General features: G+C 41.1%; 1 protein-coding gene across 3 annotated transcripts in view; it reads right to left on the bottom strand.

Moving 5' to 3' along the window:
* fibcd1b (fibrinogen C domain containing 1b) overlaps window positions 1-13,877 on the bottom strand; it is an 89,675-nt gene that overhangs the window by 35,367 nt on the left and 40,431 nt on the right. For all 3 annotated transcript variants that reach the window (XR_006841865.1, XM_046375371.1, XM_046375370.1), the window contains one exon: window positions 9,950-10,086. Coding sequence is in view for 2 of the 3 variants with exons in the window: in XM_046375371.1 (XP_046231327.1) it covers window positions 9,950-10,086 (137 nt within the window). In the remaining variant the exon portion in view is untranslated. The remainder of the gene's footprint in view (window positions 1-9,949; window positions 10,087-13,877) is intronic.

The following is a 13,877-nucleotide window of genomic DNA, read 5'->3' as shown; positions in this document are numbered from 1 at the left end:
TGAATTTCTGTATGTGCACTTCTGAATGTATGAATGTATGTTTTACGAGTTTGCGCATGCATGTTGGTGTGTGTTTGTGTGTGTCTGTGAGTCTGTAATTGTATGTCTGTACTGTACATGAAGAGCTTTACAAGCTCATGGGTGTTGATTTTAATGTCAAAGTTTGTGGGCAGCATGAAAAAGTTCTCCTTTCGTCGCCTCTGGCCTGTTTTATCCCTGATAACATGTAAGTTAAGAAAATGCAGAATTATGCAGCCTAGAGGCAGATAAGCAGACTGCACTATCTGCTCTGACTCTCTCACATTGTGGTTACTCATAAAGACCTTCCTCTAAACAGTGGTCAACACAGTGGCAGAAAGGAAAGGGCAGACCGTTAGCGCCACAGTCTATGAATCTGTCTATAAATGTGCATGTATGCACTGTTTATACTGTGGCTCAAACTCATGCGTTTTACTGCCATGGACCGCCATGTCATCTCACCTTCCCCAAGCCCCCACCCCACACACACACACACACACACACACACACACACACAGAGTTTCCACTGGGATGCAGCTTAACATCCGAACTGACAAATCCTCACACACAATGTCTGCCTGGAGGGCAATGCCTGACATCAAAGTTGTTTCTATCAAGGTCAGAAGCTCACAGACTTGTTCTATTTGGGTGTGGGGCAGGTGATGTTCTGGACATGCACACACACACTGAGAACTTGTGTGTTGTGACACAGCAGCCATTTTATTAAGGGGTTGAGCGAGGTCTCAGTTTTTCACAACATGAAGTGCAGAACCGTCCAAAAACTGACCCATAAAATCAATAGTGCACATACTGGAAACACAATAATTATAGTTAATGGAACCCAGTGCAGTCACATGTCAGGTCCTAAATATTGTTTGGAAAAAAAAATGCTTCTACTCCTTCATATGATATTGATGTAATAATGCATCATTATTTCAGCCCTGAGGTACAATCTAGAAATGTCCCCAGCTGATGCTGAGGATCAGTAATGGGGTAGATCTGGCTACATTTTAATCGATCGTGTCGGAAAAAAACAAAAAAACAAATGCTGATCAAAAGCCAATCCTTTCTTTTTTGAGCAGTGTGTGTGTCACCTCAGCCTGCCAGTGTTGCACCGCAGCTCACAGCCGGACTTACAGTGCAGCATTCGTGATTCTGGGCCTCCCCTCGATTAGGTTATATATATCATGTCAATTTAAAGAGCTGCATTCTCCAAGTTAAATGTTCATATCACATAAACAATTTAAGCTGAGACATATAGGTCTGATAGGTCAGATACATAGTTTATCAACATTCTGATTCTGGGACACTTCCTCTCCTCTGGTAGCTCTCCTTCAGTCTTTATTGCAGTATTTATACTTTACCCCTTTTCTTTGCAGCTCTTAGGTAATTAATTCTTTATGCAGGCAGCTCTATGTGCTCCACAACGCCTGAACAACCCGTCTCTCAGAACACCCTTTTTATTTTTTAAGAATTACCTCCCCCATTTATGCAGCTGCACATATTTCCTGTATCATAAAGGAAATCACTGAGGGAGGAATTTGTTTAATTTTGGTAGCTCGATCACTGTCGCCTCATAGCAAGAGGGTTCCAGGTTCGAATCCCGGTCTGGGCCCTTCTATGTGGAGTTTGCATGTTCTCCCTGTGCCTGCGTGGGTTTTCTCCGGGTTCTCCGGCTTCCTCCCACAATACCAAAAACATGCACATTAGGTTAATTGGCTACTCTAAATTGCCCCTAGGTGTGAGAGTGAGAGTGTGTGGTTGTTTGTCTTTGTGTGTTGGCCCTGCGATTGACTGGCGACCAGTCCAGGGTGAACCCCGCCTCTCGTCCGTAGTCAGCTGGGATAGGCTCCAGCTCCCCCGCGACCCCGATGGATAAGCGGTATAGAAAATGGATGGATGGACGGTAGCTCGATATAGCGGGTATTTCACAAAATCAGTGAATATATCATATTTCATCCAAAACATTAAACTCGTTTTTGTTTTCTTATGTTAAGCAGGTGCACAAAATTATCTCCAGTTATTAAAAGAATTTAAATTTAAAAAAATTGTAATAAGAATCAGAATAAGAATCTCTTTCTCCCATTCATACACTCTGCACCACAGCACAGAGGCAGACAGGACTGCAGAGTTGAAGGAAAGTGCCTTTGAGAGGGAGACTGGTTGCTGTAACATGTTTTGTCATAGTGTCTGTGTCAGCAAGGCGCCACAAACTAAAAGTATTGACAGTTAAAAGTCTCTTGTACTCTTCGTCTATACAGTCAAGGGAACTCTGTGACAGTTGAGACCTGCGTTCTGGGACAAAACACAAAAACACAGCACACAGTGAAGAATCAGAAAAATAGCCCAACATACAAATGCATATGAAAATAAAAGCATGCACAGCAAACATCCACCACAGCGCAAACGGCAGAAGGTGAATCTGAGGTGTAGCTAAACTCTTTTAACACACACACAAAAACCCACACTGAAGTTAAGTAACACAACCAAATGATGTCACCATGAAAGTCTCCAAGCCTTAATGACCACCTCACCTAACTCCCACTAAAGGGCTAAGACATTGCATGATCACATTAAGATCCTTGTAATCTCTGCAGTAGATGAAGGCTACTGAACAAGCTGTCTTAAGCTCCTCAGCAGGATTTCTGTCAGCTGCTGGGAGCCTAACAGCATGCACAGACGGACACCCCGACCGACAGACCAGAACACAGGGAAGAATCAACACAAGCACTCCAAAGCTGATTGGGGGGAGATTTACAATCTGGCATGTGACTGGCTGGAAAATAGGAAATGTGCCAATAGCTTGTTAGCTCCTGGCATGTACGCAGCGTGCGCACACTATGTTTATATGTTTGGTGCTTTGGAAACAGATGTCACTTGGTACCGCTGCTCCATACTGACTAACTGAAGATAATTGGTAACATCTTCAGAGAGTGATAAATGCACGAGCCGTGAGGGACGGACAAAATTATAATCATGTATGTATGCACACACACACACACACACATCTCATGTCATATGTCACATCTCATGTGTGCATAAGCTGCCTCATACCTTCTTTCATAGATTTTCATGATAGATCAAAACAAATGAGAGAAACTGCAAACTGCTAACAATTTGATTACACTGCTAAGAATATTGATGACATGGTGACAAATTCAGCACTGTCTGATGAAAGCACTCATAAATCCACAGCAGTCTGCAGAATTGCTATCTTCAAAGAGGACTGCAAACATCTGTTGGCATATGTTTTATAATCCTATCAGAAAGACAGATGTGCTCTGAACACAGCAGCAGCAAACAAGGACTGAAGGAGAAACACACACGCGCAGACACACACACACAAACGTAAAAACACATTTTCTGCATGTACATGTATTTAGGTTAAGTAAAAAGATTATACCTGGCTCTCAGCTGTAACCTGATTTTTTAAAAAATGTATAAACAAGAAATGTGGTTTTCTTTATTGGGTTGAGGGATTAAAAGAAACCAGGTTAACATAAGTAGGTTTCTGTCAAGGCTTTTTAAACATCTTTTTTTAAATCTGTGAGTATGACAGTACAGAGACGGATTTTAAGGTGCTGTCCATGTATACACAGATGTTTTACAATATGATTTTACTCTACGCATTTTGCTCTCGTTTTCCGGTAAATTAAGCTCAGTTTACAACTTCGGGGTTTTCTACATGATGATGGCGGTCAAGGAAAAGTCAGGGATTCACCGAAATTATTATAAATCATTCCATCGGAGGAATGAATATGTGCACCGAATTTCACTGCAACCCATTCAGTAGTGGTTGGAGCATTTCACATAAAACCACAACTGTCAACCTCTTGGTGGTGGCACAGAGTGAAGTCAGGGCAACGCCAAAGTCCTTAGGTTGTATAAGCTGCAGACCGCAAACATCCTTACAAAACTTTATGGTAATTCATGCAGTAGTTGCTGAGATAGTTTAGTCGATACTAAAATGATGGACATCTCACAGTGTCCTTCCTAGAGGTACATTATCGTGCATGGCTTAAAAAAAAAACTGAATACAAAAAATGTCACTTGTCATTATTGGCTCACAAACATCACAAGGTGGCAGAAAATCTGAATCAGAAATCTGATTGCTAAACAGCTGTGTGTAAAATGGGGCTTAGTAGTGATCTATTCGGGCACATACTGTAAAAAAACCTTTTCACATGTAGACTGTATTATAACAACCTTTAACCATCAGGTTCCTTTATGCATGTAAAGAAGTGAATCAGACTGCTTCAGCTTTTACTGCGACAAAAGATTATGGGATATAAAACATCAAAACATATGTAAGTCCAACTGCAGTGATGTCTATTTGTATGCGTGCACATGTAACAGAAGGGAAAACGTAAAAGCACTGAATGTTCCTGATCCAGCCTTCACACAGCAAACCTTTCTTTATATAAGATGCCTTAGCTAATGGCACTAATAACCTAAAGAACATGTCTGACACTACCTGTGATAAAACTACCGGCAGACAGCTCATATTTTCTCTCAGCAACACAATAAAATGTCTCCCCATGCCAGTAAATGTGGGCACAAAAACTGTTTATGTCCTTGGCCAAAAACTGAAAAACAGCCCCAATAAAACAGCCCCTGTCAATACAGCGAATGTACACATTAGGAAAGCAATTATATTTTGAACAAAAGTTAGATTGTGCTCTGAAGTTTTCATTTTCCCCGTCCTACAAAACATTTAAAACAAGCCAACTGAAATAAACATCCATCCTGGATTTTCTTTTTCTTTTTTCCAAACCAATAAACTAACAAAGATGAAATATTGAAGAGCCTGTGAGTCGGACAGAAATACTGAAAAGCCCATACTGTACACTCTGAAATGCTCAAAAGGCACTCCAAGGCTTACAAGAGTGATACAACATGCACACAATTGTACATCCAATCGCAAACTTTTACATTTCAGTTCTTAGCTGAATTGAATATTTCAGCGTGATTGCAGTACTTCTGATAAAAGCACCATTTGATAATGCAGCACCACACTGCACTCTGATATATCTACTGTCGTTCATTATTTATGCTGTGGTCATTTTTAGTCCATTCCTTTTAACAAATAAAATAGTAATAATAGAAGAGATTACGCTAAGCCGTGAGGCTGTATTTAAATGGCATATGAAATGTCTTATTTTTTCTGAAACAGGTAGAAGGCAAGCCCAAAGGATTACTTTATCTGAGTGAGGGGCTTGTGTGTATACATATTTCAGTATGTGTGTGTGTGTGTGACTGGGTGGGTTTGCATCACATATGAACACAGATTTAATGTGTGCAGACATGTACGCTTCTTATTGGTACCGTCTAACACATTTTCTTTTTAAGATAAGATAAGCAGCATGTATAGCGTGTGTGTGCATCTTTGTAGGTGTGTGTTGATGGGGCCCGGGGGCCTAGAAACGACAGCTTTTTTCCTTTATTCTCTATCTGCCATAATCTCTCCCACCCCTGTGGTCAGACAGTCTCCAGGGCATGAGACAACTTATTCTGACAAGCATCCACATCAGCCCTACTAATTTCTCTTCTCTTCTCTTCTTGCTTATATATATACGGCATATCTGCTAAATTCTTGAGAGTTTAAAGTCACTTACATTAGCCTACATAGCCATCATAAGCTTCTGGACATACCAGAGACCATTGAAGGCTGTGGTGGTGAAATACGTCAGTGTAATGAACAGAGAAATTGTGCATTTTCTGGCTTTGTTTAGGGTCAAGTTTGCCTTCATTGGCAGGATTGAATGATCACTCCATCCACCTCATCACTACTCAACATGCCCACATTTAAATTTCCTCTCTAACAGCTTAGAATCCACCTCCATATCTTACTACATCGCATGGCATTTATTGTCTTCATGTTGATATAATGAGCAGCTCCATCAAGCAAACACTTTTGAGTGGCAGAAGAGGAGATGTGGGTCGATAATAAACCTCGAGCACTCATGATCTATAGCTAGCAAAAGATAGCTGTAGCTTTAGATTGCTTCCCCTTGTTTATTCTGATTTTTGTCTGGCTTCTTTGCATAAAAAAGGGAAAGAACAGCCACATTTATATGTGATCTGTGAGTCATTATGCCCTCGAGGATGTTCTTCTCTATTTTCATGTGATTTCAGTACCGTCAGCAGCACCTCATATTCTGCATTACCATTGTATCCATACAGCCGAGCAAACCGTAGCTAACATACTATATTCATTATGGTAGATTTGTCTTTCTTATCCTTCTACTCTCCGACACATGGAGTCAAAGTGTTGCTCTAGCCATTCTTCTTATTACCGAAAGTACGTGTCAGTTGAGGTGCAAGGCCACGTCGGGAGGAAAAAAGTCTTACTACTTAAAACAACTCTACAGTAACCATTCTGACTAGTTTATAGCATGGATGACTGGGTGAAAAAGCTACTACCTTTTACTTTTAGTATTAAGTGTATGGTGTTACCATCAAATTTACCTTTAAAATAAAAAAGCTAACTTTTCATTTATGAAGTTATAAACTGGGGCATTGGTGGGTGGCTGATGCCACAGCTGATGTGACATTGTGACAAAGAAAACCCTGCACGTGCACATTTAATTAACATTTAATTAACTCACACACGCAAAACAAATCTTCGGGCGAGTTTCGGATATTATGCAGTGACGTAGACAGATGAACAGAGAAGTGAACAAACATCCTCCCAAAGGTTATCACAGACTAATTTGATCATTTTCATTATCCCCACAGTACTCCCTAAGGGCCACCATTTACTACAAATACAATAAAACAGAAAGATTTTATCGCAGCTCATATTAATGCATTTCACAGAAGTGGTAAAAGTGAAACTGCTGTTCCCCTATTGGGCCTTTTCTATCTGTACGTCTCACTTTCTTTCTCTCTCCACATCAGACTCTTATGTTTCCACCGGGTCCTCTCTGCTTTGTCTCTCCTGAGTCGCGCCGTTGCTTCTGTTCCCTGCCTCTTCTAAGTAACCTGCTCGTCTCTCAGTCTGTCTGCAGCAGTCTGTGCGACAGTGCAACGGTATGTCAAAGTATGCTAATGAGGTGGCAGCATATGGCTCATTCCTTATTTAAGCTCTGCCTACAGACAGACAGTAAGCCACTCTGCTCACCAAGCATCCCTACCTGCCCCTGTTGGATCACACCATACTGATCTCTTAATGAGGCTTGATCGTTATCACAATCAGCTCAACACACCAGCAGGATAAGTAAGTGCTACATTATCACTTCTTCATTCTCAGCTGCGATGTAAATCCTTTTATAGGGCAGCATGCATTAGTGAACAGGTAAGAGACTGACACACACACGAGCTATAGGTGGAAAATATATTTAGAAGAAAAAAACCTTAATTCAAGCACACGCGCATGCAAACAACCACCCACCCACCCACACACACACACACACACACACACACACACACACACACACACACACACACACACACACACTTACCCAGTGACAGGCTGGTATGTAGCTCTATTCCATCATGCTGTGCTAAGCACTCTGTCACTCTGACAGTCTCGTTTTATTTGATGATAGGAGGGTACGACCTTGCCTATCTCACACAGTTAGTCACCGACTTAGAAGTGCACGCACACACACACACACGAACACACACACAAATCACTGTCATGCCAATATAACAGTGACTTGAGATGATGTCTGATATTGTGCTCTGTTTGTAGCGGATGTGTGACCTGAAGTTAGAAGAACTGGATAATAACACTTTTAGTGGGCATTGTTATTATACTCGATAATTCTTATTGTGCAGACAGCTATGGTGACTCCAGCTAACAGTTCAGAACAAGAGAAATTACAGGCATGCAGTACATTTGCATGTGTACGCAGTCTCAGGTTTCTTGCAAGGCTGTTTACAGGTTTTGGAAATCATTTTTAGAGAAAATATTCTGATATTTTTACATCTTTATGACATTTTCACACATTCAAGGAAGGAAGTCTTAAAATGTCCATGGCTGGAAGTTTAGGGTATTCATCAAAATGTGTCAATAAGCCAGCATCACGCCCACAAGCTGACAGAGGAGAAGAGAGCAGATGTTGATTTTATAACTAAACACAGTAGATTTATTTATTTCCTTGAAACACCTTTCATGCAGCTTACATCACTTTGCTGTGGCAGATACGTCTGGCCACCTGCTCATTCAGAGACATTTTCCCTCCATCCTGCTTTGTCTGTCCAGGCTAACAAAGATCAAACTGTCAAACTAAGTGGTGCTGCTCAATCCAAGATTTTGTTGCTGCATTGCCTATTTCTCCCCCAAAATGTTTTCAGGGACACATTTTAGTTTAGTATCTAGCTATAATTTGAGGAAGTTTACGACCAGGCCGCCTTTTTTTTCTGCTTTAAGTCCATGCACTTGTACGTGTCACTACATTTTGGTCTGTGTCTGATGATAACTCCCCTTGGAATTAAAAAATTAATCAAGGGGTTCCAGATTAATATGCATTTGCAAATTAGTCTGGTCATGCCAGGCTATCACTGTGCATGACATGAAAAGAGCACAAATTATTTCCATAACAGTTCATTGCACGGATTTTGCAAAGCAGTCTCTGAATAGTTTTGGATAGATTCCAAAATCAGCCCCTCGATGCTTCACTAAAATGTGTCGCAACCTGTAAAATCATGAGCTGAGACGGATTCATGTAACTGCAATTTCAGACTCTGCAAGTGTTACAAGACCTTAGTTAAGAACTGCTCAGCTTTCCCCGAGGACTTTTAGAGAACAAAGGGACATAAATGGCTCTAACCAAGATGGTGAGTGTGAGTGTGAGTGTGTGTGTGTGTGTGTGCACACTCACAGTAAAATACATTGAAACCACACTTCCAAATATAACTTCAAACAGCTCTGTGTCAATGTTGGTTCACCTCTGTGTCTCTCATTCCCAAAAGACGAAGCACTTCCAGTATACAGTTAAGCAACTATGTTTACTTTAGCAAGGCCAGACAACTGACAGATGTCTGATCAAGGGAAAATAAACACACATTTAATGAAACTGAGTATCTTTTTCTGTGTTACCGTTTTAGAGTACAAAACTGTGATTATACAGTGACAGGAATGCAAGACTTACAGACAAACCAGACATAACCAGGTCAGATATTCTGATGGAAAAAGTTGTTTTTGGATTTTGAAGCACAATCATAACCTGGTTTACACATAGAAAAACGCGAGCTGTATGTTTTCATGATCTGACTGTACATTTTGCCTCACCTATCCAGCACCATCTTCTTATCAGGAAAAACAATCTCAGGATCAGCATGTGTATTGCGATCAGCCGTCACCGTAAGAGCTTGAACTTGGATGCGAATCTCTCCCCTTGCAACTGCGATTCATTCCCTTTCCTTGTCTCACTTGCCTTTTATTCAATTTTCGTCTGGCACTCTACTTGTTGACATTCTCACTTAGATATGACTAATTAATATTCTGTTTCTCTAAATGAAAAGCAAGGCATAAAAAAATAATGGCCTGTCTTCAAACAGGTCCACATGAAACACATGCTTAAGATCTCTCGGCCCTCTGTGATAAAACTTTAATGAAACCTTTTCAGATTGATACATGAGATTCCTAAGGCAGTACAACTGTAATCACAGCAGGTGCCCAGAAAAACAGTATTACACCTCACGTACTGGACGACTCCGATTTGAACGGCTCTGGAGTTGCAGTTAGAAAACCTCATGCTCAGTGAATCTTACTTCTGGGTTATTTAGTAAATAAAGGCATATTTGTAAAAAAAGCTGACATGGTGAAAAGGTCTTCAGTTCCCTTCAATTTCCCTCTTTTCACTTTGATTACAGCCCTGGTGAATACGCAGCGACAGAGTGGACGCTTCTATTTTCAGTTAGTTGGACATACAGCTTAAGAGCTTTGTCGACCGAAATGTGTGTGTCTCTCCCTCTGACTCACCGTCCAGCCTCCTCCATCTGTAGTCATGTCGCAGTAGACCTGGAAGCCTGCAGGGTGGTGAACAGGAAACACCGAGTAGATGCCGTCCTCTCGCTGACCGCTGGCGTAGAGATCGCTGCAGTCACGGGGACGAGAGCCTGGGGAGAGGTGAAAGTAGGGGGAAAATGAGGTCCAATATGCTTGAAGCAGTAAAGTAAAAATCTCATGAAAACACAAGACAATACTTGTCAAACTGTCTTCATCCAAGCACTTGAGAGGTGCATAAGTATAGGAAATATAAAAGAAAGGAGTTCTGCTGTAATCTCATGCTGTTGAAATACAATCTCAAAGTTAACTTGCTCAGTTTTCTTAACCATTTTCTAAAAGGATGGCCCTTGGAAAGGATAGACGGAGCAACGAGGAAGTAGAGAACCGCTTTGGGAGGGACGACAGAAAAGATAGATGATAAGACGGATGGGCGGGTGATAGATGACACAGTGGGACAATGGAGTCTAAGTGCGGCGAAGATAAAAACGTGAAAAGAAGGAGGAATGCAAGTAGGTCGAAATGAAGACAGAAAGGCGCAAGGGTGGAGCGTGATGCCGCAGAGGAAAGGCAGACGTGCAGCAGAGACACAGAGATCTGAGATGGCACAAAAAGGACAAAACAGGACATATGGAAGTCTGAGGGGAACAAGTAAGCTTAGTGCTGAGACATATACAGTACATTTGAGTGATACGACACAGAAAAAAGAGAAAGAGTGGAAAGAGCATATCCCACAGACAGAGAGGGGATTGAGGAAAAGTTAGTACTTAGAATAAGAGACAGAGATGGGCAACTTGTAAAGCCACAGCAGAGCAGAACAGGAGCACCCATGGCTGAGCCTGCAAAACCCTTCTTACACAAGGGATACAAAATCTACTTCCCAAGAAGCGGGACAGGGACTCTGCGATGAGGACATTCTCATAGATTATGCATGCCAGCCTCCATCGGGTCAAAACCCCTGAATTTCAATTGGCCAGGAGACTCCTTGCAAAGGCCGTTCACCATTTTTCACAGTCGTCCCTACATGATATGGAATGTTTGGTCTCCCCAAAGCTTTTCGGTTCTCTGTGTAAGCCTCGACGACTAAGCTCCGACTTTCATCATCATCACACAAAAATGGTACAATTTCCCAGTTCTCCTTGTCATGACAGGAAACCAAAGCTTTCGGTTCCATGGGAAATTAAAAAAAAAGGGGGAAAAAAGACCATCATCATTATTTAAGAATTCCCTCCTTTATAACAAGGGCTTTCAAAGTTTTTCAGTTTAATGATCCCTTGCAGCAGAGAAACTGTTCTTCTGAGGACCTCCCACCATGATCAGATTCTCAGTCTTAAGCGTGGCTTGCTTTATGACCTTATTTGCACACAATTTAATACAGATTCCAATTTTGGTCCTTGATTGAACAAATCACAGTGACCGTTTACAAATACGTCCGGGCAGAAAACATCTGTGTGACGCAGCTTACATGCAGTTTAATTCCTTTGTTCCTTTTGTTGCTTCAAAGTGTATGCAGCTCATTCATGTTTGAGCTTCATGTTGGAGACCTAATTTAACTGTTGAGCCACAGACAAAAGAATATAAGTTAACCCAAAACTATCAATTATAGCAGACCGGCGGTGGGATGTCGCTGCTGGGAAGGCTTGGTTTTGCTGTCAACAAAGCAAAACAGAACAGCACAACAAAAAGGTTGGGCTACCAACAAGGTGCTTAACCAACTCTGCAATGCAAAGTTGAGTGACATGAGTGTTGTTGCTAGCATGATGTGTAGCACGATTTGGTTTACGATTTACGATTTTGGTTTACCTAGTGTCAAAAAAGTTCCCTGTCATGGCTAAAAAGGAAAACAAAACCCATAATAATGTAATATTAGTTGGATCTTTTTTTGTTGTCAGCGTGCCAGTCAGTAGTTCTTCTTGTCATTTCAGAGTCTGCTGTTCCCTGCCTGCTCCACAGTAGCTGTTAGTCCTCAGGGTCGTCATTGTTTCCTGCCTTCAGCCATCACCTGATTCCCTCACCCGTCTGTGCGGCGATTCTCAATCCCCTAATCAGCCCTCTCAACATATATCGGCTACTTTCCCACAGTTCCCTGCCAAAATTGTCAATTGTGCATTCCGCCTCATCATCCAGCCTTTTTATGCAACCACGACAGGGACATTATGCCTTTTCTCATGAACGCAACATCACAGGAACCTCTAGAGGGAATTTCTTCAGATTTCGCAGAAATGTCGGTCTGCACCCAAAGATGAACTGATTAGATTTTGGTCCAAAGGTCACTGTGACCTCACAAAACACATTTTTAGTCATAACTCAAGAACTGATATGACAAAATTTCACAAAAAAAATACGATGGGATAAAAAGATGAAGTGATGATATTTTATATCCAAAAGGTTGAAAGTCAACTTCACTGTCCACACATTTCTGATACCAATTCAAGGCTGGTGGTATTCTATTCTATATTTCCTCACTGTCAACAAATCCCATGAAAAGACCAAAGCCAACAATATGTCAGTCTGTTTTTTGGGTTTTTTTTTGGTTTTTTTTTAGCAAAAGTGACTTCATGTAAATTATGTAAATTATACATCTGTTGGCTGTCAATCTGGTGCATTATGAGCATTTATGGCAGCAGACTAACAAGAATGTCAATAAAGGAACATGTCAGGATAATGGTGTAGCTAACTGATGTGTTTCTGTTAACAGTTTTGGGACAACACAGGTTTAACATAATAAGCTACAGTATATCAGGTACGCAGACAGTAAACATTAGAAATATAGCCAGACTTGTACTCTGGGACCTGAGTTTTTCTCCCAAAGGAAGGATGACACTTTTTAAGGAGAGAATCTACTTTAATCTCTGAGCTCATTTAAATGCACCACGTTGTTCCATATCCAGCTAACACTGTTCATCAAAACACTATATCTGCTTCGAACCCCGCACATGTCCCGCATCTTACTTTTTATTCATGTTTTGGCTTTCTCTGTTTTGTTTAAAAATGCAATACTCATAAAACTGAATAATTAATTAGGAGGGCAAAATAATAACAACGATGGAAAAAAGGAATTCACCAAACGTCCAAGCTAATACTTGCATGCTTATAGCTGACAACAGAAGCTGACTTTCAATTGTAAATCATTTCAGCTGTGGAGCCACTGTGCAACAGCACGGCAAAGTCAGGCAGTCCAAGAGCTGAAAAGTAGGCCTTCTACAAAGGTTTCATCCATCTCAGAAACCCTGATACTTTCAGAGCTGAGAGGGGCTTCGCTGCTGTCAGGTTTGGATTCATATAACTTTGAGAATCTAATATGTTCTTATGGGAATCCAATGCAAACAGTACAGAGATGAATACTTCAAATAATCACTGGTGCAGTGGGACAGACAGGCAGTCAGAATATTTGTGGTTGTGCCCCATACTTAAACACATACGCACACATCTGCACAGACGCACTGAAATGTTGCTGCTGTGTATGAGACGTAACACTGAACTACACATGGATTCACATGCGTTAGGGGCATGTCAGTACAATATTTTCTATTATTCTGGTGAAACGTGATTTTTTTGTTATTTTTAACAGATAGCTGAAAGCAAGCTAACCCACACAAAAAGCTGTAATAATAAAACAAGAATATATTACATAATGAACATACATGGGCATTTAGAGAAGATATCTTTTGTGATAAGCACTGATGTTTTTGTAGCTGCTCTCTAGTTCGCAGTAAATCTCTTTGATAAAATGTCAAGGCTGCGCTGCACATAAACACTGACTTGCCGCTGGCTGCTTCGTGTAGCTTGTCCTGTTTGTAGCTCAGAGGAGCATAAGGAGTTGAAACTTGCGTGAAGCTGCATTCGGAGGATTTGATTTCTAGTTTATCTACGTGCATACATTAACATCAAACTATTCCTACAC

Source organism: Scatophagus argus, chromosome 20 (assembly GCF_020382885.2).
Source record: "Scatophagus argus isolate fScaArg1 chromosome 20, fScaArg1.pri, whole genome shotgun sequence".
In the NCBI taxonomy this organism is placed as follows: domain Eukaryota; kingdom Metazoa; phylum Chordata; class Actinopteri; family Scatophagidae; genus Scatophagus; species Scatophagus argus.
This window is presented reverse-complemented; position numbering and strand designations above follow the sequence as displayed.